This window comes from Schistocerca cancellata, chromosome 7, assembly GCF_023864275.1.
Source record: "Schistocerca cancellata isolate TAMUIC-IGC-003103 chromosome 7, iqSchCanc2.1, whole genome shotgun sequence".
Classification (NCBI taxonomy): Eukaryota; Metazoa; Arthropoda; class Insecta; order Orthoptera; family Acrididae; genus Schistocerca; species Schistocerca cancellata.
The window spans coordinates 105,557,462-105,585,394 of record NC_064632.1 but is presented as its reverse complement, the minus strand read 5'-3'; the positions used below and the strand labels follow the sequence as shown (position 1 = coordinate 105,585,394).

Sequence of the window (27,933 nt, the reverse complement as noted above, 5' to 3'; positions counted from 1 at the left end):
TGATGTCTTTGATTATCCTGATGGTAGCCTGCAAGAATCCTAAATACAGTTTCAGGTCCTTTTCTCACATTACCATCATGGATTTTTTTCCAACTTCTACCACAAGTCGCAAGTGTTTGGGCATCCAGTACAACCTTGATAACCCTCTAGTCCTCCTCTGAGACCTTCTGGTTCTGTGCACATAGTTTCTTCAACAGACCCTTTGAAGGAGAATCCTTAAGAAGTTTTGGTACCCAAATTGATATATTTGAAGAGCTCAGTCACTGTCTTGACTAGCAGCTTCACTTCCTCCCATGCTCTTGGGCACCATTTCCTTAAGCCAATCCACTGTTCCCATCCCCTTGCAAAGATGAGAGCTCATTTGTCTAGATAGAACCTCCTCAATATGGGGTCTGGACTTGCATCCTCTCCAGTCTTCTTAGTCATCTGAACCATCTCCACCTGCCATGACGCTATATTGATCAGTTAATATCTCTGTTTGATAACAGTCATTCATCAGAGCTCCAGTACTACAGATCTGTCTCCATATTTCTTGCTGTGGCTTTTCCTGAATCCATTTATCCTGAGAAGTGAAAGTACTTGACTTCTCCCTTATTCTGCCTAATTACCCCTTTCCCCCCTCACTCTGGGACAGTCTTTTTTTTTTATAGGTCTTATGTTCAAGATTTTTCAGTTCTCTCCATGTATGTTTAGGAAGCCATTCTATACCTTCCGTTTTTTTGGCCCCCCTCCTTGGATCTTACACTGATATGCCAGGTCTCCTAAGCTGTCATCATCTGGATTTGATGGAGAGAGACCAAATCTAAAAACTTTTGTGTGCACCACACATGCAATCAACTGCCTGAGTAGCAGCCTCATATGTTGTGCACACCCACCCTATGCAGGGGGACCCTACAGTTCTCAACCCTATAGTGCAAGTTCAGGAAGTCACAGCCTAGCATGTCACATAATCTTCATAGTCTCCATCTAGTTCAAGCCTTCCCCTCTGCTCAGAAACAGGGGTCCATGGTCTGTTCTGGGGACAATGCAGCAGATTTCAACATCATTTAAACTCCATGAGCAATGCTGGTATTCTCAGCCATGTGTGTCAGTCTTCAAGTTACAAGACAGTCTCTGTTGCAGGTATTTATTTTAAAATGATGCATTTCACTCTAGTGACACATCTTCAGAATTTCTTTGACAGACACACTAGTCAAAAAGTAAACATTGAATGGAATGTAACTGCAATCATCAAATATAAAACTGGAAGTCAAATCATGGAGAAAACTGATGTGTGGATAGGTTTGTGTGGAACAGACATATCACATTCTAGGAAACAGTAACTGTGCTGTGCAGCATGATGCAAGCCATGTATTTCTGCAATTGTCAGAAAATTCTCAAAAATACATCCTTTTTTATGTAAATGTGTGATGAAATTAGGGAATGTTTGGTTTTACATTAGGATACTGTGGCTAAATAATACTAGGAAGCACAAATTGAGTCTGCAGCACAGATTGCCCTTTAATTTGAAAATTGGGTTACTGTTACTGAACCAGGCTAAAAATTGAGTGAAGAAACATATTCTGTTCCAGTCACTGGAATGATCCAAGTATGGCCTCAGAGCCCAGACAACAGATGTCGTGTGCCCCAACATTCTCCAGATCTACAGTTTGCACCCTGTTCTCCCAGTGACTGCTGGGATAGCCTGTTTAACATGTTGAATGGCGTTCCCAAGCATACACACTGAGTGCACTTGGTGTTCCTTCTCGTCTTCTGCTTCCATTTCCTGAAGTGGCACCATAATTTGCCATAGGTTTGAACTCCCAGTGAGTAATAGACTCCTACCCTTTTGTGTTCCCTCCCCTTGACACGAGACTTCAGCACATTTCCCAACACATGAAGTGACCCTCACTGGCTCACTTTCAGTTTGTTGTTGTTTGCGGAGGTGTGTAACATGCAGAGTTCTTCCTGGTCCACAGGATACTTAGCCTACCATTGACACACCACTAACAGTCACGTGGATGAGTATTAATAGATATTTTATCTCCTGCAAGAGAGATAGTATCCACATGAGAGGATAATACTTGAGGAACCTTTGGTATCTGTGATACACAACTCTTGGTAGCCCTCTCAGTATACCCTCTCAAAATGCCCTCTCAAGCTGTCAATTGCTTGACAGTAGTCAGAGTGATTTCCAACTGCCCAGGGTATAGCAGCTGTTAACTCATCATTTGCACAAGAACAGCATAGGCAGTGCAGCTACATTGTCCCTGATACAGTATTTTATAGAACAGTAAACAAATAAACTGAGCTTGCTGATTCTCCTTTAATTTACAAGAGTGGTAGCCTTTTAGGACTGAAGCAATAAAGAGCCAAAACGAGATGTCTATTATAACAGAAATTGGGTGCAAAATGTACTGTTTCTTTGAAACATTTTTTAGGTTATGGTCACTAACAAATTTGACAATAACATTAATTTACTATAAATGAAGACAATGTACACTTGAGTTGAAAGAGAAAACCAATGTCTCAAGATATGTTTACTGTGACTGTAAATCACTGACACCAATTTATTACAAGACAGGTGTGTATAACACTTGTTACTTAGGATAATTGTTGACAATATGTCTGAAAGTGTCAGAAAATTCTCAAAAATATACCTTTTTGTACATAATTATACGATGAAATTAGGGGACAATTTCTTTTGAGTGAGGGTATTGTGCCAGACGTCTCTAAAAACCACAAATTAAGTTTGCAATTGACAATGTAGTATGAGTTTTTTGCTGCACTCACAGATATTAAAAAGATAATCAGAATATGTCATGATACATATAAATATTGACACAGTCGATGAAAGACTGTGGAAATGACACAAGCAGTTGAATATTAAAATCTAGAATTTCAAGTTAGATGTATCTGGCAAGTGCGGTCTCACACACAGGAAATTTCAGAAGTCGTCATATGTGTAAGTAAATGAGTTAATTGCAATGATTTTTTTATGTAGCTCAATATGTGGCACCTTCTACACTGGTAGCGCATTCTACAATGGCATGACAAATATGAACACTGCAGTGTTATTTTATCCCAGTCAAAATTGTGAGAATTGTAGAGTGCCAACAAAGCATGCCTTCCATTTGTGGCAATTGTAAAGAGGAACTTAATATGTAGTGATTTATTCCATGACCTTGCCACTCTGCCTCAGCAGATCCCATGCAACACAAAAAGACTGAACTCCAACAATATTTTTGTTTTGCAACAGGTTAAATTTAGCTAATATTTTATCCAATGATAGTACTGTGATATATATTTGCATTTTATTATAATGTTGCTAAAGTATTTATAAATGTGTCTGAGATAATAGTTCTTGTTTTACTGAGATTTAATTTTAAATTCTGGGTTTTATTTTGAAGAGATAGTGTGGTGTTATGAGAGGTTATCTTATTTTATCTTTTATTTCCAGATGAGGTCCATCATTCAAAGCATGGGGGTTGCCTGTATGATGGCCAGACAAATGTACTTTACTGGGCAGATGCCAGCTCTGAGGTGGCATTTGTTGTGCCAACAAGACACAGTGATGCAGGAAGTAGTGTCCCATCATTTGACTCAAGTGGTAGCTTTTCAGGAGATCCTGCACTTTCAGGTCATGGTTGGTAAATTAACAGCAAACTTGTCAATGTGCACAGTGTTTAGAATAAAAGTAAAATTAAAGCCTAAAAAAGACCATATTCCGCATATAAGTAGACATTTCCTGTCTTTTAATGAATATTCATTCATCAGCTTTTGGTTCAATCACCAATATTAATTGTGCAACTGAAATTTGGCCTCTATATCGTACCTCTGTAGAAGATTGCACTCTGTATTATGGAGGACTTACAAAATTCTTCTCCTGCTCGGAAAGGTGATGTTCGTAGACAATTATTTAAGGTTTTCTGGACATGAATCTCTAGCAGCCCAAAATCATGATGTGTTGGTCATTGCTTGGTGTACTAATAACTCTACTTACTGCTTTTGCACTCTCTCTTCTCTGATGCACAAAAACCTCTGAATCACACAGACTACCATAACCAAGTACCATCCCTCTATATTGCTATTAAATTTTTCTTTAATGATGTCATTTTCATAAGTACATAAATATTAACATATCACTTCAAGCTACACTCAACCATGCATAGTTGTAACGTATTATGTACTGTCACAAACACCATATTTTGTAGCAGTGATTCTGTGATAAAGGTGTAAGTTAGCTATTGTTTTTGTTTAGTATTTAAATAGGTGTACCAAACTCTTTCTTTTATAACAACAAAAACAATCAATTGTTGATAAATTATTTATCCAATTAAATAAAACTCTTTCTTTTGTTACATGCTTTTGTATGTAGATACAAAAGGGAGTCAGTCACTTATCCACGAGTATAAGAAAGCTTCAGTGCCTAATTACTGTGCTCGAGCGACAAAATGCTGTACTGAATTATTTTTTGTGGGTTTCTGTCTTTTTCTGGGTAGAATTTGAATAAATTGAAGAGATGGATAACATTGGCATCAGTTTCTTAGATTGTCTTTATTGTCTTTTTGACCATAATTGTTCAGCCACCTTAGAAACGATCCTTGATCTTTCTTAGATTGTGTTTATTGTCTTTTTGACCATAATTGTTCAGCCACCTTAGAAACAATCCTTGATCTTTTCCTTATTTTTTTTAATGGACATTTATATGTTGTCATTCTTGTTCGCCACCTATTCAGTGATCACTTGTACAATAATTATTCCTTAACTTATTGATAAATAAGTGCATGTAGATAGTAAACTGGGAATGATTAAGTTACATGGTGCTATGTACTTAAGGTAAGACATCTAACAATGCTGAGTGAGAGTTTGGGGGACACAGGGTGTCCTAACTGGGCAAGCTTCCCTGATCACCATTTAATGCATTAGTGGAAAATTGTGTGTTGAGAATCTTAATTCAACAGTCTGAATTCTAAAAACTTTAAAAATAAAAAAAGAAGGAAACAAGATACTATGGTGCACTACCTGTTGAGAACATGGATGGCGTTTGGTCTTAAACATTCAGTGGTGTGCAACCACTACGATATCTGCACCTTAGTTGTATTTTGCTTAGGAATGTCGGACTCTCTTTTATGGGATGTATTTTCTGGCATCTTATGAAATTATTGTATGTACAATCAAACAATGGAAAATCCAGGATGGAATGTAACAGTGTTATGAAAGGATAGTTGCTACACACCGTATAGCAGAGATGCTGGGTCGCAGATAGACACAACGAAAAGTCTGTCAGCAAGTCAGCTCCCAGCCAAAGCCTTCGACAAAAATAGACAACATACACGCAGACACTTGTGCAAATGCAACTCGCACACACATGACCTTAGTCTGTGGCTTCTGAGGCCAGACTGCGAGCAGCAGCATGTGAGAGGAGAGGCAGCCAGGTAGTGGGGTTAAGGAGGAGGGTGGGGTTGGCAGGGGGAGGGATAGCAGGGTAGGGGTAGGGGACAGTAAAGTGCTCCTTGTGGGAGCATGCAAGGACAAGATGGAGAGAGGGTAGGGCAGTTAGGTGTAGTTGGCAGGTTAGCTGGAGGGTGGGGCAGGGGAAGGGTGTATCAGAAAAGGAGAAATGTAAAAATAGATTGAGGGTGCATTGGTGAAGGGGTTGGTCTACATAATTAGATATTCTCTCAGTAGGGGCACAGTAACCAGCCACAATGGGGTGCCCTAGGTGGTTGGGTTAATGGACTACAGGAAGCATGTTGAAAGTGGGAGTTCCGGGAGTGGCACAGGTGAGGAGGCAGGTGGACACTGGGGAGAGGTTCTGACATACACGATTGAATTTGAGAGTGGGGCAAAAGGTGAGGCCTTTAGAAAAGATGATACTCCTGTGTGGCTAAGGCTTTTGGAGGAAAGATTCATAACTGTATTTCTGATCTGTTTAGGGAGAGAGCTTTGAGGTTGGGATAAATGTCTGCCTATGAGACAGGGCTTGTCAGCTGTGAGGGGACATGGGAGAGATTTGGAGGTTGTTGTAAAGATAGTGGTAGTCCAAGACGGGAGTAGGAAGTGAACAGGATGGAAAGTTTTTTGAGCTGTCATTGTACATGTTGCACATTTCCTGGAGGGCAAGAGTTTCAGAGTGTGATATGGGATCAAGGTAGTCGAGATTGCATAACAGTAGAATTTTGCGGATGGAGAGAAGGTATTCCAAGGAGGTTTGGGCCTGATTGATATGGTTTTGCAGGACTATGTTTGTGAGGGCCAAGGATTGGTGGAATCTGAACAGATGAATGTCATTGTGGAAGGAAGGGAGGCAGCTGGAGAGGGGTAATTTGATGGTAAGGCCATTTGGGGAGATTGCATGGGGCAAGCAACAACGCAGGAACAGTATGTGGGACTTGGTTCTGGCTAGGGATAAGGAAACTTTTCTTTACTGACACAGATGGAAGGAGCAAAGATCCATGAGTGGTCGATAAAAATGCTTAAAAATAGGTGAATTGCATAGAATACATCCCACTCAGGCACGTGGGAAAAAACACATGAAGGATGAAATGGATGAGGTAAAGGGAAACAAGATGAAATCTGAGGGAGTAGGCTGATAGATGAAGGCAAAAACAAACTGAAATTGAGATCAAAGATTAAATAAATAAAAAGATTTTAATATGGGTTGCAGGTCTGTGGGAAAGTAAGTGTGAAGATAAGAGACAGCAAATGTGACTAGATTAGGTGAAGTTAGTAGCTGTGAACTGGATTAGAGAGGAGAAGCAGTGGGGCATGGCGAGAGGTCCGTACTATGAGATACCAGTTCATGTGGTACAGGAAAGATATGGGAAACAACACATGAAAATACATGAGAGTGATGCAGGAAGCGTGATCAATTTGAAGGTATGGGATAGTGATATCGGCGGGAGTAATGTGGGAATGAGATGATGCACCAACAAAAATCAGCACGGTCTTGTAGCTGTCTGTTGCACGAGACCGAGACGGTTGATACACTGTGGCTCATAAGTAGAGCATGCAGTGTAGTTTGTAGGGCAACTTGAGAAACACAGGAAAGAAGAGAAAAAAGGGCAGACATTCAGTATAGTAAAATGCATTACAAAATAGTAATGAAGGAAAACAAGACTCGAAGAAAAGTCATCAGGCAAAATCAAACAATAGAAAGACCAGGATGGAATGTAGCAGTATAGCTGCTCATCTACTCCTATCCTGCTATCCCTTGCCCCAGCCTCCTCCTTACCCCCACCACCTGGTTGTCTCTCCCATCGTGCTCTGCTGCTCGAAGTCTGGCCTCAGCAGCCAGAGGCTGTGGTCATGTGTGTATAAGTTTGTGTGTGTGTGTGTGTGTGTATGTGTGTGGAGGAGGGTTGTCTGTTTTTGATGGAGTCTTTGTTGGCCAAAAATTGTAATGCCTATCTGCGATCCAGCATCTCCGCTGTGTGGTGAGTAGCAACCATCCTTTTCGTAATATTAATTATAGTTGTAAGTGTTTTGTCTACCAAAACTCCCAGCAGTTTTGGCCCCAATGAACAGTCAGAAACTACAAATAGCCCCACAACTATATGAGCCAGGAAGTACAGCACTATGGAACAACACTCTTTTAAACTGATACCAAGAGAGATGGTACAATTGTAAGACACTGTGAAACACCATGCTAAACCTGCAGGACAGGACATGTAGTTCAATTTGTGGAAAGGAGCCAAAATAAGGGGCTGTCAGTTACGGGTGCTCACACGGGACCAAGGGACTAATGTTCGGAAAGATGATAGTTCAATTCTTCATTTAGCCATCCAGATTTAGGTCTTTTATGGGTTCTTTGATCACTTTAGGGAAATTCCAGTACAATTCAATTGAAAAGGACAGTGTGTCCCTCATCCTTCTCCAAACTGGATGTATGATCTGCCTCTAACAACCTTATTGTTGATGCGATGTTAAACCCCAATTTTTCTCTCTTCCTTTTAAATAGCAGGAAAATTAATTTTGTGAGATATATCCTGTAAATCGAAGTGTGCTTGCAATTGAAGAGTCCAGGGGAAAAACCTGATAAGTCACAATTCTTTATTTTTCAAGAGACAAAATTTAAAGTTTCAAGGCTCATAAAATTTTAGATTTTCAAGTTGTATTCTTAATATATCTTTCAGAGAAAGATTGCTGCTGAAATTAAACACATCTGAATAGGATTTACAATAATATGATGCATTTTTATTACAAAGGCAGGTTGTACAGAGGAAAAATATGACAAGTCCATAAAATGTTGCAGGTAACTAAAAGATTTCAAATTCATGTTACAAAAAATTATCTCATATAATCATTTAATAATCTTCTATAAAAGGTCCTGTGCTTTTTTGATGGTGGAGTAATGCAAAAGACGATCAAAACACACTTGCAGTTCACTACGGCAATATCTTTTCGAGTCTTGTAAATTTATGTATTTCTCAGCAGATATTTTAAGATCACCTGCAAAAAATCAGGATCCCTTAATTTAAATAGCTAAATGCCTAATACTGAAAAAACACTTATTTCAATAAATAAAAAAAACTTTCAAATCATATTGCTGTAAAAGAATTACTATACCTTCATATTTAGCAGAGGGTAGGCTGAACTTGCCTTCTTTCCACAAAGAAGTAATGAAGCTTGCTCATATTCTCCATTGTAGCTTCCTCTATACCAAACCAGTGCTGCATGGTGTCGTGTGACTTCCAATTCTCTTATTGGCCTGAACCAGAAAGGGAGTTTCTTCTGTATATTGTATTATCCAGATACTCTGTCCAGCATTTGATTATCTCTGGTTGCCCCTTAACATCATTGATGACAGAAGTCCTTTGGAATTTGACATTCCTGTGTTTGGTCTTTCATACCAATATTTTTATCACATTTAAGGTACAAATGACCTCTTATGGGGAATGTCATCATTAAGAGTCCAATCGTTTTTCTGTATGGACCAGATGGTGAAGGAATCTGAACACAGTGGCATTCTTGTTTTGCCCTCCACAGGACGCACAAAGATCTCCAGATGTCTAACTTCTGGATTTTGAAAATTGTGCGCAAAATGATGAAGGAACGAAGAAACTTCGTCTGCTCCTTTTCGGCCTGTGCTCTCTGGGTACATGTAAAAATAGCTGTCCCCTGTTGCCACAACATGAACATTGAATATAAATACAGAAAGCTGTCATTTATAATAAAATTCATTTGTCTTTATATTTGGACAAGAAAAGTTTTTGCTATGTCCATCGTAATTGCAACCTTTGATGGCTATTTTTGACATTCCTTCTTTGCCCTTTTTTTCCTGTCATAGAACACTTCTTGTTTTCTGAGATGCAATTCATGGGCTATTTCGTTGGATCGAAGTTCGGAATGAAGCCTTACTTTATTTTCAACAGATGATGTTAAAGTCAGTTCCTTCTCCAAATTTTTCTTCTTGGCTAGATACTCATTGCAGGAGCCACAAGTATCAGATCGTGGCTATCCAAAACTTATATTGAAATCGGAATTGAATATAGTGCGGTAGGTTTCATACGACACATTCTGATCCTGAAACTTCTCCTTGAACATATGGAACATTTTTTTAATATTCAAAGACTCTGGTAGGTAAATTTTTTCTGACTTCATCAAACTGTAGTGGCTGTTGCAACCTTTAAATGATTTAATGTGCCCTCTTATTATTGCACGTGTTTCATCTTTCAAAGCCTGTGGGCGGGATCTGTGTTTCCCTCAGCCATCTCGTAGAGGTTGGTCTCCAGATTTAAGTTTCTTCAGTAAATGATCTACCGTGCCCTTCTTTATTCCATGTAACGACATAAATGCTTGCTTGCACACATGTACTTCTTGGACACTTCCATTAATGGTAACACAAACAGTGAATTTATATGATGCATCACGAAACTTTGCTTCCTGCTCTTCTCTTCTAGGATGCCTGCACTGTACAGAGACCACTGTGATTAAACCACTTTCATCCTGATTTTGAAAGTGATTCATGTTATTAATAATATTCCTTTTATTTTCATCACTGATAATATCAAAACAATTGTTTTTGCACTTACATGGTTCTCCTGTTTCATGTGACGGCAATCTCAAACATTTGGAGGCATCTCTAACGTGACCATACTTCTTCCCTTTCTCTGTCAGTTTCTTTGATGACATTCTATAGTTTTCGTCGCAAGTAGATAGTCAGTGTCTTCTTTATTCATTTTACACTGACAGAATACAATGCTAGATCTAACTTCCTTCACAAACTCCACAAAGCTAACAACAATAGTCAACTTATACACAACAGTGACTGTGGCAACAATGATAAAACAACGATAACATTAGTGAAAACAGACCTGCGTGGGCTGGGAATCATTAAGTCATAAAATTTTATCATTGCATTCTCTGGACTTGTCAGGATATTTCCCTGTTTTGCGTGGACTTATAATGTTTTTCTCCTGCACATTCTTACAAGATATCAGAATCTCTCTTGACTCATCAGAATTTTGACCAGTTCTGTAAAACCAGCTAAAACTACACTGGCTGGTCTACTAAATCATGAAAAAAAAAACAGAAATTTTCAAATTTTGGACTAATCAGGTTTTTCCCTGGACTATTCAATTGTTAATGTAAAAGAAGAATGCCTCAAGGAGGATCACCCCCTTCATACAGAGTGATCTTTGGCATCTTGAAGTCAGTTAAAGGATTTGTTAATGTACTCTTCCTGTTAAAATGATTACAGCGTGCACGCCACAGTCTTTTTTGAAGTTAAAAGGTACAGCCATTTACTGTACTAAAATTGATCTATATAATACACTCAACTCATGCAAGTGCATTGTGAATTACAACAAGCTAATGTAAACACTGTGTAAAAGTGTGTTGAGTTCATGGTAAAACAAAGGAATAAAAAATGTAAAGATCATTAAAAAATAAATGAATAACTTATTAGAAAGAAATAACCACATTTGTCACCATTTGAAATACCCTGGTGATATCAAAGTACATAGAAGCAGGTTTTGTTTGCATAAAGTATTGACAATTACATCATAAAATGGTAATTCTGGTATGGAAACTCCAATGTCACCATCTGATTATAAGTCTACATAATCGTATTCATTATTTTAAATTTGTACATATTAAGTTCATAAATTTAGGTGATTTTTTAAAATATAACTGACATATAATGCAATCAGATGGTAATGCAGAATGGAATAGATTTTGTATGAATACTTAGGTGTGGGGTGTAATGAAAATATTGCCTGGGTTTTTAATGTGAAATAATAACCAGACAGTTATTTCCAGTTGATGTATTTATTCATTCCAATAGCATTAAATAATAACTAACGTTTTGCTATTTCACTGATTAATTTTAAACATTGTGTACTGACAAATATGATCTGGAACCAAACTAACACCAACAATAATTATCTTAACACTGATAATGTAACTGGGGAAGGGGGGCGGGGGAGGAGGAGGAGGAGGAGGAGGAGGAGGAGACAGCTGCAACTCTGTATACAAATTATAATTGCAATATTATACAGTGTCATCAAAATCATCATTTAAATTCAATTTATAGTTAAAAGTCACAGTTCTATGAAAGTCCAGGAACAGATTAGGCTTTACCAAAAATAAAGATACGTTTTACATAAAAAAAGTTTTGGAGAAAGTTAGTTTTCTATACAAATTTTGAGAAATATGGTTTTTTAACAATTGGTTCCAAATAACATAAATATTTTAATTAATTACAACATTATTTCTGCTGCTATTATTTTCACAAGAACTTGTGCAGGAGTTGTACATTTTGGTTTGGATGGTTCTTTATTAAATTGTGAAATAGTGCTATTGAACAAAATTAACATAATGTCATTTTAAATATTAATTTCATGACATTAGCTTTGCTGTAACATTTAAATAATCATAGTTCTAAATTTTTTGTCATTTGTGGACTCGTACAACATTAAATGATGAATGACAAAATGTAAACTGTGGTTGTGAAACATTTCCATTTTCATGATCTGGCATTGACTACGTCACTGGTTGGGTGTAAAAAGTACATAGCGCTTGCTGAAAGATCAACTTGCCGTAGAATCAGTCCAACACATGAAAGCTCACGTATTGGTATGGTACATGGATGGATTTGGGCCTCACGCAGGTGGACTAAAACTACAAATATACAGAAGACCATGGACATACTTAGACAACAGGCATGTTTTTAAAGTTTGTACTTTGTTATGAGACTTTATCTTACACAGGAAAGATGACCTAGATGGTGTGAGGTCAAGATGTTGAGTAGGTGTTTCTTGAGAGATCTGGTTCAGAAATCCCATGAACTCCCTCATCTGCATTTACATATATACCCCACATGTCACCTTGCTGTGTCAGATAGAGAGGTGCTTCTGGTAACACTGTAATTTCCCCCTCTTTCCTCTACAATTTATGAATGGCACGTGGATATAACAATTATTGTCAAGCCTAGGCACAAACTATAATTTATTTGGCTGTTTTTTCCTGGTCATTTCTCAAGATGTATGTGGCTAGATGTATGTGGCTAATTGTGGAATGTATACAATCGGTAAACTTCTCTGTGAAGCACAACACACCTCTCGTAATGTCTGCCACTAGTACTTAATAGCATTTAAATAACATTGTCGTTGTTACTTAATGAGGCTATGACAACATTCACTTCTCTGCATTAGATCTTCGCTCTTTCTTCTGTTAATTGTACCTGATAAGGGTCCCAGACAGACAAACAAAGTAAAGAATGGGGGGTATAAGACATTTGTAAGCCACTTATATTGTGAATGATTTACATTGCCTCAAGATTCTCCCAATGAATCTCAGTCTCCTTCTGTTTTCTTGCAACAACATTCACAAGAGCATTTCAATATGCAGTTACTGGTTTCAACCAGCCAGGGTCCATAATAAGACTTTCTATAGATGAAGAAGATTTTCATAGATATGTCTGATAGTGGTGCCAAGGCTGATAGCAACTAAAGCAAGACTTTTAAATACAGCTGAAGAATTCATCCAGTACTGTCCTCAATCCATTTCAGTGATAGTTAGGTTTCCTCTGTATTACTGCTTGGCATTAGTGCTAACTTCTCTCAAAGTATGATTGTCAATCACTGTATCAAAATATCTGTCAATTTTTTACCTTTCAATGCTTTGTCTTGAAAAGCCTAGTCATCCTAATAATTTTAATGGTATCCTTGTTGGCACTCTCCCCCCTCCAATAAGTGGCCTATATCAACAAAGTCTTTTACTACCCATTGTTGATTTTTCAATGATTACTCATTTAGGAATGGTTGTACTAATTCTGCCTAACATGTCACCAGAAACTTCAACAGTTTTCAGGTTTCCAGATGTGTCATTTATGCAAAAAATATAGGGATTACCAATATATGAATACATGCGCATAGTTGTGCAACACCGCTGAATGTCCCAACAAAAAACCTATTTTCTCCCAACATTACATGATGCTTTCATAACTAAAACTTTGTCATGATGTCATTATCTTTTAAGAAATGATAATATTATATAAAGTACACTTTTATCTGTTTTCAACAGGTTGGTATGAGCGTAGCATCTCAGAAAGCAATCCTCGAAGTCAGCGATCGCTTGATAAACCACGGACTCTCTCACTTGATCTAGACAAACAGCCTTCTCCAGGAGAAGGAAGTCGGAGGAGGACAGGTGCCACTCGAAATTTGCCTACACATTCTAACACAAAAGTGCTAGTAGTGTGGATTGAAAGCTTTGAAGATCATCTAAACTTTCCATTGAGTAGGTAACATACAATAACAAGGATAATAGTCATAATAAATGATAATGCTTTGCCCATAATACATTTGCACTCTTTGACATCCAACGGTTTTCTGCATTAATGTTAATAAATAAAATCATATGGTGAATATAATGGTATATGTATGAAAAATAGCACATTAAATATACATTTTAGATGTCTTGAAGTAAATATTTACTACTGTTGTTAATAAATTGCTACTAGATGTGTACAAAATATAGTTGTATAAATAATGACCATCAGAAATCTCTAAGCCTGTGTATACTATATCCCTTAAATACTAATTGTTTTTACTTGTCCATAAAAAGATTCCAATAGAGTTACTTTATACCTTTTGGCAACATTTTAAAGAAATGTCTTCAAGCAGCAGTTGGGTTGTGATCCATTGCTCTTTTATTACTTAGTAGTCTAAGATAATCATCTCTGTTTCGTGTACTCCATTTTCGATTTCATGATTGAAGAACATACACAGATTACATATTAAATTACACTTAATAAAGTACCCAATGCAGGATTGACTTTTAATTAATGTTAGCAGTGATTCTATCCACTTTGTTCTTGAGCCAGACTAGCGTATCCATGTGGACTACATTCACCCCATTCATTATTTTGATTTTACATTTCAGATGTGAGTTGATTCACTCACAGTAAATTTGCTTTAGGATAGAAATCATTGTTGTTATGAGTTTCATCACAGCTAACCTTTTCTTCATTTGTGGCTGATTTACTCTTTCCGTGTAACATGTGCACCTATCAAAATACCTAGAAATTTATGTTTATCAATTGTTCAACTCAAAAACAGTAATTTGGCATATACGAGGCATGTCTAGAAAGTAAGTACGGTTTTGGAGAAAAAGTCATAAACATGTCTTTGAAATTATTTATTTATTCAAGAAAGAACATATCTAAAACTATTTTTCTAACTTACCACCATTATTCAGACATTTGTCATAATGGGAAATCAGCTTTTCTATGCACTCTTCATATAAAGATGTCACCAGTAAAGACAGCCACAGCTTAACATCGGATTCTGCCTTATTATCACTGTCAAAATGCCTTCCTCTAAAATCATGCTTCAAGTTCAAGAAGTGGCAGTCAGAAGGTGCGACACTAGGGCTATACATCAGGTGATTGGACTGCTCCCAATTGAATTGTTGAATAAGGTTGTGAGTGATACCAGCAGAATACGGACATTTGTTGTCATGAAGCAACACTATGCCCCAATCTTGCACTTTTTGGGTACCACATGTTCGTAAACTTGAATTGTGATTTTGGAGTAAGGCACTTTGACAGTGATGATGACGTAAAAAATGGTATTCAGGAGTGACTATCTTCACTGGCAGCATCTTTCTGTGAAGAAGGCATAGGAATGTTGCTTTCTCTGTATGACAAATGTCTGAACAATGGTGACAACTATGTGGGAGAACAGTTTAAGACATGCCCTTTCATGTATGAATAAATTTTTTGCAAGAATAATTTTAAAAATGATCAGTAAATGTCCACAGGTCAGTTGAACTGTGTATTAAATACCTTCAGCCTTAATCACTAGGTGCTGTTCTGTAATGTATACTAAGATGTGTGGTCTCTGGGACAATTATGTTTAAATTGAGATTTAAGGCATAAATCATTCGAACAGTTTAAATTGTATTACATTTACTTTTATAATTATTTAAATGTTGTTTAAATACTTACTGTTGATGTTATTGCACTAAGTAAAGCCTGCAGTATTTTAATTTTTATTGTACATAATCATGTACATTTGTGTGATTTTTTTCTAAATAGCACACGTAAATATGGAAATGTTGTGAGTAGCCGATCATTCAAAGTGTCGCCGCACAATTACGCATGTCCTCTACATGCGGCGCTGTCTGCCAGCCATGCAGCAGCCATGCCACCTAAGCGGCCAGCCAGGCACCGGCCGCTAGACTTGGACTCAGTGTTCATTCGAATGTTACCTTGTTCACATGTCTTGCTTTGTCAACTTGCTTAGTGACTTATATGTGTTGTGTCGTTTTGAAATATATGTGTTCAGCTCGATGTTATAACAATTGGCAACGAGGTAGTGGATTTTCCCTTTTCATTGTTGACCCACAGCTTTCCATGGCTACTGTCGAGCAACTATTGCGAGGTCTCATTGAACAGCAAACACTTCTAACATTGGCAATTCGCGATTTCGTCGTGGCATCAAATGCGGGGCGTTTCTCGTCGTTGTCTATACCTCCTTTTCCTCCTTATGATGAGACGGCAGAAGACTGGTCTGATTACGAAAAACATCTTCGACAGTACTTCTTGGCATTTCATGTCATGGACGAACAAACATGTAAGTCTCTGTTCGTTTCATAGATTTCACCTCAGATGTATCGGTTGTTGTCCCAATTGGCTCCTTTGAAAGATCCTGCGTCTTTGTCCTATGCTGAAATGTGCTCACTTCTGTCTGTCTATTTTCAAAAGCAAACGTGTGTGGTAGCCTCTCGTGTTGCCTTTTATCGTTGTCAAAAACAACCGCATCAATCCTATCGCACTTGGGCTGCTGAACTTCACGGCTTCAGTTGAAAGTGTCAATTTGTCACTGACGTTCACAAAGAATCCTATGCTGATTCCATGGTACAGGATGCTATTATCCGGTTGGCGCCCGACAAAGAAGTTCGGCAACGTGCCCTTCAGTTGGCAAATCTGACTCTACATGAAGTCCTACCCATCGCGCAGTCATTTGAAATTTCTTGTGCCGCTGGGGCACAAATAGAGATGTGGGATGACGTCGGGGAAATACAACCTCTGTGCGCTGTTGACGACGCGTACGGTGCGTCCCCACCGGCCGACGTGGCCGCAGTGCGCTCCCACGCGCAACCTCGGCCTAACCATAAACAACCCTCTAAGAAACTGCAGCAAAACGCCCGGCAACTTCTTTCATGTCCACGGTGTTTTATGAAACATTCATGGGAGGACTGTCCCCAACGTTGGACCATGTGTCACAATTGCAGAAAGAAGGGTCATGTGTCTGCCGTTTGCAAATCTGACGGCATACACGATGTTCGTGACCATGACGCTGATTCTGCTTCTGTGTTGTCTGTCAACTGCACTTCTTCCCTTTCAGGGAAGTTATTCCTCACTGTCCAAATCCTTGGTCGGGATGTTCGCATGCAGATGGATACCGGTTCTGCTGCCACTATAATTAATTCTCAGACATATCTTCAGTTGGGTTCTCCACTCCTATCACCTATCACTCGGCAGTTACAGACTTACAATAAACAGAAGATTTCTCTCTTGGGACAATTTAATGCTGAGGTATCTTACAAATCTGTCATTCGCACTGTTCTCATATTTCTGGTCGACCAGAGTAACACAGAGAATCTTTCTGGTTTCGATGCCTTTCACGTTTTTTGGGTTCTCCATAGACGACTGTGTCAGTATCGTCTCTGATGCTATTCCTTATGCTCAATTGGAATCTTTGTCGACGACATTTTCATCCCTTTTTTCTTCTGGGTTAGGCCGCGCAAACGACTTTGAAGCTCATATCACGCTCAAACCCACTGCTCGGCCTAAGTTTTTTCGGGCTCGGCCCATTCCTGTGGCCCTTCGTGATCGGGTAAAATGGGAGCTGGATCATCTCACTACTTCAGGGGTCTTGCGTCCTGTCACTACCAGTGAGTGGTCCTCTCCTGTCGTTGTCGTTGCTAAGCCCAATGGTGATATTCGTCTCTGTGGTGATTTTAAAGCCACTGTAAATGCGCAATGCCTCATCAACACTTTTCCTATGCCCCGACCTGAAGAATTGTTCACTAAACTTGCGGGAGGCCAGTATTTTTCTAAAATTGACCTGTCGGAAGCTTATCATCAACTTCCTCTCGATGCTGCTTCCCGGCAGTTTCTGGTCCTTAAGACGCCTTTCGGCCTCTATCAATACCAACGATTGCCATTCAGGGTTGCCAGTGCCCCTGCTCTCTTTCAGCGATTCTTGGAACAGTTATTGCTCCCTGTCCCTGGGTGTATAAATTATATAGACGACATCTTCAAAATCTCCGCACACTTTTTCATGTCTTACAGACTGCCGGTCTGAAGTGTAATCTTCAGAAATCACAATTTTTTCAGGCATCTATCACGTACTTGGGGTTTCAACTCTCTCGGGATGGTATTCGTCCGCTTCAGCAAACTGTCGCTGCGATCGATGCCCTTCCTCGCCCTACATCTGTTAAGGAACTGCAGGCCTTCTTGGGGAAAATAGCATACTATCACAAGTTTTTACTGTCTGCGGCTTCGGTGGCTCAGCTGTTGCATCGCCTGTTGCATAAAAACGTGCCTTTTCACTGGTCCGCGTCATGCGAAGCGGCTTTCCAGAAATTGAAGACTATGCTGAAACAGGCCCCGTGCCTGGCTACTTATCGACCTGGCCAACATCTTGTTCTTGCCACAGCCGCCTCTCAATACGGGGACGGTGCAGTCCTTTTTCTGACGGTTCGGAACAACCCATTGCTTATGCCTCCAAAACGCTCACGGATGCCCAACAAAAGTAATCTCAAATTGAAAAAGAAGCTTTGGCCATTATTTATGCTCTTCATAAGTTTGGTGTTTTTTCTCTATGGATCCAAATTTCATCTTGTTACGGATCACAAACCACTTGTTTCCTTGTTTCATCCATCAGTGTCACTTCGCGACAAGGCTGCACACCGCCTCCAGCGTTGGGCTCTTTACTTGTCTCGTTTCAATTATGAGATTCATTCGGCTCAACATGCGAATGCTGATGCACTGTCTCACCTTCCCATGGGTCCTTATCTGGCATTTGATAGGGACGAACTTTTGTGTTTCCATCTGGATGTTGCCGAGCCATGGGTTGTGGACGGATTCCCCATCACCGGGGACCAGCTGGCGGCTGCTATGGGTTCTGATCCTGTATTCAGAAGGGTTGGCCAGATCGTCCGTCCACTAAGACTTCTGTTTCGTTGCGGAACTACTACGTTTTGTGCTACCGCCTCACGGCTAGGGATGGTGTTATCCTCCTTTCCACCGACAATCCTTCGCCGCGTGTTGTGGTACCTGTGTCTTTGCGTGCTTCAGTCTTGCACCTCCTTCACCAAGGGCACTGAGGTGTGTCTCGCACAAAATATCTGGCGCACTGTCATGTGTACTGGCCCGGCATCGACTCTGAAATAGCACACATGGTCACTGCCTGCGGCCCTTGTGTGTCACAGGCCGCCGCCCCAAAGTCATCTTTGTCACCGTGGCCTTCGCCTGAGATGCCCTGGGAGCGCATTCATGCTGACTTCGCGGGACCTTTTTTAGGTACTTATTGGCTCCTCGTAATTGACGCCTACTCTAACTTTCCTTTCATTGTCCGTTGCACGTCGCCTACCACCGTGGCAACCACAAGTGCTCTTCCCCGCATTTTTTTCTTTGGAAGGCCTTCCCTCTACTCTTGTTACTGATAATGGTCCGCAATTTGCCTCTTCTGAATTTGCGAATTTTTGTGCTCATCACGGTGTTATGCATGTCACGCCCCTCTGTTCCATCCACAATCAAACGGTGAGGTTGAAGGACTGGTCCGCACATTTAAGACTCAGATGCGGAAACTTCTGACTTCTTCTGCTGCCGATGATGTGCTTCTCCAGTTTCTGGCTTCTTACCATTTCACCCACATGGGCGGCCGCAGCCCGGCTGAGCTCTTACATGGCCGACAGCCCCGCACACTACTTCGTCTTCTGTGCCCTTCCACCTCACGGCCACGGGTGCCTTCGCTTGGCCGGTTCACCGCCGATGACCTCGTCTGGGTACGGGGATATGGCAGGCAGCCGAAATGGAGTCCAGGCCGCATATTACGACACCTTGGCCGACGCCTGTATGAAATCCAGATGGACACGGGAGTTGCAGTGCGTCATTCGGACTAGCTTCGGCCTCGTGTGCCAGCAACGCCTGTTCTGAATGCCGCTACAACATTTTTGGCTCTACCTGATGCTCGGGATCTTGGCATCTCTCATTACTCACAATGCAGCCCTCTCACCGTCATCTCAGTGCCAGTACAAGAACGGACGACACCAGGAGATGTGCCCATGCAGGAACAGGATGACCATCATCTGTCGGAGCCAGTCTACTCACCTCCTTCTCCTACGGATGCCGACACATCGCCCATGTCTCCTGTTATATCAAATGGACTTGCTGCAACGGGCAGATTGGTACACGGGGCCCCAGCAGATTCGACCCCTACGTCTCCTGTCATCTCGACCCGTTATCATCGGGGACACTTCCATCCATACGGGAAGCCTCCTCCTCGAGACTTGACGGCCAGTCAAACAACGCCTATGGACATTAGCAGTCTCCAGGCCACCTCCATCAAGACCAGTGCAAAAATTTCAAAGGGAGGAAATGTGTTGTGACTAGCCGATCATTCAAAGTGCCACCGCGCAATTACGCACGTCCTCTACATGCGGCACTGTCTGCCAGCCATGCAGCAGCTGCGCCTACTAAGTGGCCAGCCAGGCAGCAGCCGCTAGACTTGGACTCCGTGTTCATTCGAATGTTACCTTGTTCACATGTCTTGCTTTATCAACTTGCTCAGTGATAAGTGTTGTGTCGTTTTGAAATATATGTGTTCAACTTGACATTATAACAGGAAAGTTTCACACAAAATTAAATTCAAAGGTTCAAACTTTCACATAATATTGCACTTGATAGGTACAAAAAGAAAGTCTGCAAAATTGGCATTCTGTGCTCTCATCTACATTGTTCTTTTCCATCACTCAGAACATATTTGATTTTAACTGACACTTTAAGTATTTTATTGGGGAGATAGAAAGGTACCCATCACCATTGACCTGAAGTTCTTCCTCTAAAAGATCCTCTTGTATGCTAGCAGAACTGTGATCACTGGCTATTGCAAAATCGTTGTCATTTTGTGTATTTCTTGATCTGTATTATGTACATCTTCCTCCAGCCACCAACAATTTCATCGAACTTAAGATCATAAGAACTGATACTTTCCTGTGAACATGCTTTGGTCTTCACTCAAGAAAACATGTTTCTAGTTCACGAGACACGGTCTATGAAACCCCAACATTTGTCAGTAACATGTGTCAACAACAAAAAAAGAAGGTGATAATATGACTGACAATAAAATATTGTAGGTCCGTTGATTTAAGGAGGATAGGGGGTTGTGAAAGAATTCTGCCAAAATTGACCCTGGAGAGTGAGTGCAAAAATCGCATGTGGTGTGAGAGATCATACCTCACTAGTTAAGGGTTACAGGTTTTGTTAATTAATATGAATGTTCTTTTTTATTTTGAATTTTGAAATAATTTTCAGGATGTCATGTTTTGTGCCTCTCCTGAGCAAAAATGAAGTACTCATTTTAGTTGAGTTGATTGTTGATGTTGTATCATAGATTCTTCTCTGCTTGACTTAGTAAAATCATTATGTAAATGCATCTTGTACTGTTTTTGGCACATAAAAATCAGTTATTTATTCACTAACACAAAGTTGTCCTTACAGGTGAACTACTTTCAACAACATATACTGGCCTGGAATCATCACGTCCTCAGGAAAGGGAGACATTCATAATCTTCCTGCAATCACTAGCAAGCGGATTACTCCGAGTGCACTTACAAGGGCCTATAGGCCGAACCTCCTTAGCTACACCTCTTGTGGATGGTATGGTAGTGAGCAGACGAGTATTGGGTACTCTGGTCCGACAAACCGCACTAAACATGTGTCGACGCAGGAGACTTGACAATGACAGGTCAGAGCTGATACATATGTAACTTCATATTTTATGCCACAGAATAAAGCTGTAAAGAATATTAATAATTTTCATTTCATTTTCTCATTGTACTAACTGCAACAGAGGAATCATACTATTCCAGAATTTAATTAGTAGTTTGTTCTAATTAATGTAGTGGTCATAGACAACATATCATTTTTCTCAAGTTCATTTCTGTAATCCATCTACATAATACTAATTGCATACTAATATAATTGTGCCTATAGATTTATTGTAAGTTATTTCCTCTTGAGCTTTCCTGCTTTTCTTTGTCCATCACTTTTTAAACTAATTGTGATAACAAACCAAAAAATATACACACAAGTCTGCTTTGTAAAGAAAATTGACATTCAGACTGGAACATGTAAGATGAAAGTGTATGCCATTATCAGATTTATATTACTAAAATCAGTTATTCAGGATGAAAGTCACTGCAAGTTAGTGATTGTTAAGGACCTATTGAATGAGATGAACAGTCTACTGAACACAGAATATGGATAGAGGGCAAGCTAAAGAAATACATAAGTATTAAGAAGCAGTGGAGAAGGAATTAGTGAAAAACTTAGCATCAAAATTTGGGCCAAGCTGTACACAAAGTGAAGAAATTCTGCTACCTTGAAAGCAAAAAACAAAAAAAAGAGGATATAAGAAGCTGACTTTCACAGACAAAGGAAGCATTCCTCATTAAAAGTTGTCTACCGATATCAATCATAGGTCTTAACTCAAGAAAGAAATTTTTCAGAATGTTATTCTGGAGTACTGTACCATATGGAAGTGAATCATGCCCTGTATGGCATCAAACCTATCATAAGCACTCCGCCACACACCGTCAGGTGGCTTGCGGAGTATGGATGTAGATGTAGATGTAGATGTAGATGGAATCCAGAAAAGGAGAATTGAAATACTTGTGATGTGGTGCATGCTTAATCTTAAGTGGCCTGATGAGATAAGAAATGATGTTCTGTACAGAACTGGTAGGGAAAGGATCTGTGGAGAATACTAACTAGAAGAAGGGATAGGATGATACTCATGGGTCATGTTTTAAAACAGAAGAAGAAAAATTAATTTGGTAGTAGAGGCAGTTGTCGAGGACAGAAATGTAGGGGAACTCAGAGCATACATACTATAAAGATTTGAGGTTCTGGGGTGTAGATTCCACTGTGAGATGAAGAAGTTGGTAATGGAGAGAAAATCGTGGCAGGCAGCATTAAACCTATCATAAGACAGATTAGCATCCCTTACATCCCCCCCCCCCCCCCCAAAAGAAAAGAGGGGGGAGGGAGAGAGAGAGAGAGAGAGAGAGAGAGAGAGAGAGAGAGAGAGAGAGAGAGAGAGTTGAGTGGATATCAGTGATGCTGCGTCACAAAACAGCACAACACTGTTGATTTACGGAATGAAGCTGTGATAACAGTAATGTTACCTCTTTGAAGCTATCTTCCATTATCAAGAGGAAAGTATCATTATATACAATGAAATCAGGACATGTGCATTAATTCAGTTTTTGAAATCAAACTTCATTATTTGGAAACATTCTGGATCACTGCCATATGAGGTGCATTCAAGTTCTAAGGCCTCCGATTTTTTTTCTAATTAACTACTCACCCAAAATCGATGAAACTGGCGTTACTTCTCGATGTAATTGCCCTGCAGACGTACACATTTTTCACAACGCTGATGCCATGATTCCATGGCAGTGGCGAAGGCTTCTTTAGGAGTCTGTTTTGACCACTGTAAAATCGCTGAGGCAATAGCAGCACGGCTGGTGAATGTGCAGCCACGGAGAGTGTCTTTCATTGTTAGAAAAAGCCAAAAGTCACTAGGAGCCAGGTCAGGTGAGTAGGGAGCATGAGGAATCACTTCAAAGTTATCACGAAGAAACTGTTGCGTAACGTTAGCTCGATGTGCGGGTGCGTTGTCTTGGTGAAACAGCACACACGCAGCCCTTCCCGGATGTTTTTGTTGCAGTGCAGGAAGGAATTTGTTCTTCTCAACATTTTCGTAGGATGCACCTGTTACCGTAGTGCCATTTGGAACGCAATGGGTAAGGATTACGCCCACGCTGTCCCAGAACATGGACACCATCATTTTTTCAGCACTGGCGGTTACCCGAAATTTTTTTGGTAGCGGAGAATCTGTGTACTTCCATTGAGCTGACTGGCGCTTTGTTTCTGGATTGAAAAATGGCATCCACGTCTCATCCATTGTCACAACCGACGAAAACAAAGTCCCATTCATGATGTCATTGCGCGTCAACATTGCTTGGCAACATGCCACACGGGCAGTCATGTGGTCGTCCGTCAGCATTCGTGGCACCTACCTGGATGACACTTTTTGCATTTTCATGTCGTCATGCTGGATTGTGTGCACAGAACCCACAGAAATGCCAACTCTGGAGGTGATCTGTTCAACAGTCATTCGGCGATCCCCCAAAACAATTCTCTCCACTTTCTCGATCATGGCGTCAGACCGGCTTGTGCGAGCCCGAGGTTGTTTCGGTTTGTTGTCACACGATGTTCTGCCTTAATTAAACTGTCGCACCCACAAACGCACTTTCGACACATCCATAACTCCATCACCACATGTCTCCTTCAACTGTCGAAGAACTTCAATTGGTTTCACACCATGCAAATTCAGAAAACGAATGATTGCACGCTATTCAAGTAAGGAAAACGTCGCCATTTTAAGTATTTAAAACAGTTCTCATTCTCGCCACTGGCGGTAAAATTCCATCTGCCGTACGCTGCTGCCATCTCTGGGACGTATTGACAATGAACGCGGCCTCATTTTAAAACAATGCACATGTTTCTATCTCTTTCCAGTCCGGAGAAAAAAAATCGGAGGCCTTAGAACTTGAATGCACCTCGTACAAGGGCAAGATTCAATATAAAACAAGGAACCTCTTTCTAGGTTTGTCAGAGACTCCTGCTTTACTTTCTTCCACAAAGAGTGAACATTAAATGTGGTACCACTGTTATTATCTGAATACATCGTTGTAGTTCTGCTTCAACAACAACACAGGTTTTATTGAGCTCAAATTAAGTACAAATAAATCACAGAATGTAACAGATCATGCCTCTCCTTGAACTCAGCAGCAACAAAACTTTGCTAGGTGTACACCTTTTGGCCATTACATCACTCTGAATAATTTAAATCTTAGTGCTGGAGAAGTAAGTTTGTCCAGCTGGGAAGCACTCAAATATGAATTGCTCTACTGGTGCATGCGCACTCCGACAGTTTGGTCATGGAAGCCACATATGGAGTTGAATGGAGAATGAAGACAGCACTGCATTGTGGAACTAGACATGTCTGTGTGCAAGCCAAATGTCAGTCTGCCACTATAGTGTACCCTTATTGACCTGGCACCAGTGCATGTAATGCACCGTGTTGTGCCTAGTGACTTCAACAGATGTATTTAAATCAGTTGAGGTACCACTACATTTGGCAGAATAGCAAGAGAGCCTTCCCCTTCGAATTGGCCCATAGGGCCAGAACTGCTGTGACTGATGATGGGATTGAAGGGATAAGTGTGACCTGCTGTGAAGGCTGGGCTGTCGCTCCTGATGCTGCTGCTGGTAGAGCAGCTGCTACCTGATGAGGCACCAGATGCAGGAGGTGGTGGTGGGTCTGGTTTTTGGCTTACTGCTGAGTCTTGATTGGGCCGTGGGTCTGACATCAGACCCAGTGCAGATTGGAGACCAAACCCTACTGTATATTGTCCAGGCCAAGATCTGTAGAGGTTATGAACAATGGCCAGAGAACTGGGAATGCCAGGGGCCCACCACTTGGGATGTTGACTTGGAATAGGACACTACTTCTGCTTCTGTTGATCCTGGGAATGTGTTGCTCCACTAGTGTGGCAGATCCAGAGGCATGGCTTGCCCCAGATGGTGCAAACATAAGTGGCTCTGATGCTGGTGAAGGATACCAAAACCAGCAAGGGGCATTGCTGGGCAGTGATTGAGCCTTTTATCCAGCCAGACATATGCCCCACTTAATATTATTGTCTTCTTATATTTATTTTATTCATAATACACTTATGCAGGAGATTTAAATTCCATATCATATTACATTTTAATATCTGATGTCTCTATTCTGAAACATCTGAGAAACTGTTTAACATGTTATTCTTCCCAAACAAGTCATTGAAGACAATAATTGAGCCTCTTACAAAACTGATTGATTTTGACAAAGAGAAAAATAGAACTTTGTGTGGAATGTGTGAGGAAATCAAATAAGACCAGAGCATTATGATAAAATGAAAGTTTATCCATCTGAAACACTTTTAATTCATAGTGTTTCAGCAGCATTAAGTAAGCAGTAGAAAAACAGATAATTGAAGGTTCTGCTTTCTGGACTGAGATCTTTTTCCCTTTACCTTGTTACTTAAAATTTTTGATGGTTTAAATTAATGACCTGGAGGAATGGAAAAACTGCAATGTGTAAAGCTGTTGAAGACAAATAGCAAACACAACGATGCTCTGCAGTTTTTCCATGAGTTATTAACGGTTTAAAAATTCCCTCAGTTTTAAGACAATAATATGAATTATTGCTGTGTGACAGTACGTCTGTCCCAGTCACCATGCAATGCAATTTTCAAGTTTCCTATTTCTAGAACATAAAAACTGGGTTGTTTTTGAGGAACAAAGAATCCTTAAACACATCAACTTTGGAATGTTTCCACTATCAGTCTTCACAAAATTCCTTTATATCATTGCTTAAAAATTGTAAATGCATTTACCATAACCAAATAACTAAGCTGTTTGCAGAAAAAAATATGGAAATGCACTAGTAACTTTGGGTAACCCTCCTATAACACATGTATAACTTCATCGTACTCCTAACCTGTGACAGCACCAGAACTTCAGCCAGTAAGAGAGCATTTTCTGTCATATGGCCAATTCTTGACATTTAATGATTTTTTAAGCTTTAGTTACATAAATATAACTGATGTTTCTTAAGAATATTTACCAAAAATGCTATTTGAAAGATATAATCATTCAGAATAACATCATTCTGAACCATATTTTGAACATAGGAAAATAGCCTGTAATGTTGCACGCCTTAGTGTATTGAACATGTAAATGTTTTGTGACAAGTTATGTATTACCTTTTAAATGAAAATATGTTTAAGATTTTTCTATTTATTCCACATAGATGAAGACCATTTCACTAGGGATATGTGGAACGTACATTAGCATATTTGTTTTTCTTTTTCTTTTTTATTGTGTATTCTTGTTTTTCTGACATGTTCTATATCCTGGATGATCTTCTCACTATGGAGCTATTGGAATGAAAAGTACATCTAACCTAATCTAAAAAGAGGATCAGTGTAGAACCAATAGGAATGGATGTTAAGGTTTTTTCCATCTGTGTGTTAAACATTCTGCCATGCTATTAGACACAGGTGTGGTAATATACTTAATTCCATTCTGGATGTGAGACCTCTGAAAACCCTTGCAAGTAAACTGCAGAGTTCATTGTGCTCCTTCAATAGAAAAAGTAGTTGTGAGGGCCTTAGTGATATTTTGTGTTGTGGCCTGTTGAGTTTTCATTATGTATGGGAAATGAGAATATGCATCTATCAAAATCAACTGCACAGCCCATGGAATTGGCCTGCAAAATCCATATGCACCCGATCTCACAGCTGTGACAGTGATGGCTGCTGCAGTTGACAAGCCCTGTATTTTTGAGCCACTTGCAGAATATCCTCATCACATGAGGCCAGTACACATTTCTTCATTCTGAAAATTTCCCCAGTTACTGCTGCAAGAAGTGCAGTAAACAAGTGGACAGAATTGCCAGAATTGCTACTCGATACTGGCAGTCATCTTGATTCAACAATAACACACCTCTGGCAACATGAAGGATATGGTGGGGGTAGGGAGAGGGGGGGGGGGGGGGGGGAGAGACAATGAAGTTTCACAGAAGGCTGCTGAAGGAAGTGCATGTAGTCAGCCAGTTTGTTCAAACTGGCAAACCTGTCTCAAGAATGGATCCTTTTGTATGGGTGCTGCAACGTCTCTGGAAGCTTTAGGAACTGTTCTACCAATTGTTTTAATTATGAGGATTATCCGAAAACTGAGGTTACAAGGCATGTAGCTTTAGCATGGAATGTCCGTGGGGAAGTTGGTACCACTGCCATGTAATGGGAGACCATCTGAAGGAATGAGCATTCCCAACAATCAGTATCTTGTTGATTAATGTTGTGGTGACTGTTAGAAATGAGCATTCTCATTCCAGCTCCTGCCAAGTGCAAAGTATGTGCTTTAATTTGCAACCTAAGTGTTAAGGGGATGAATGCCACTGCAATTCATTGCAAGATTATTTCAGTTTGTGAAGGGGATGTAATGTCAAGCAGCTTGTAATGAAATGGGTATGGAATTTCAATTCTGGAAGGATGAAAATTCACTATGAAAGCAGAAGTGGAAGGCCATCTGTTTTGACT

General features: G+C 40.1%; 1 protein-coding gene across 6 annotated transcripts in view; it reads left to right on the top strand.

The window, feature by feature from the left end:
* The window catches only part of LOC126091976 (ral GTPase-activating protein subunit beta), a 401,079-nt gene that overhangs the window by 360,051 nt on the left and 13,095 nt on the right, over window positions 1–27,933 (top strand). For 5 of the 6 annotated variants that reach the window (XM_049907338.1, XM_049907335.1, XM_049907337.1 and 2 more), the window contains 3 exons: window positions 3,440–3,625; window positions 13,510–13,725; window positions 21,221–21,467. In XM_049907338.1, the coding sequence (XP_049763295.1) occupies window positions 3,440–3,625; window positions 13,510–13,725; window positions 21,221–21,467 (649 nt within the window). The remainder of the gene's footprint in view (window positions 1–3,439; window positions 3,626–13,509; window positions 13,726–21,220; window positions 21,468–27,933) is intronic. The other variant, XM_049907336.1, reaches the window with a different exon arrangement.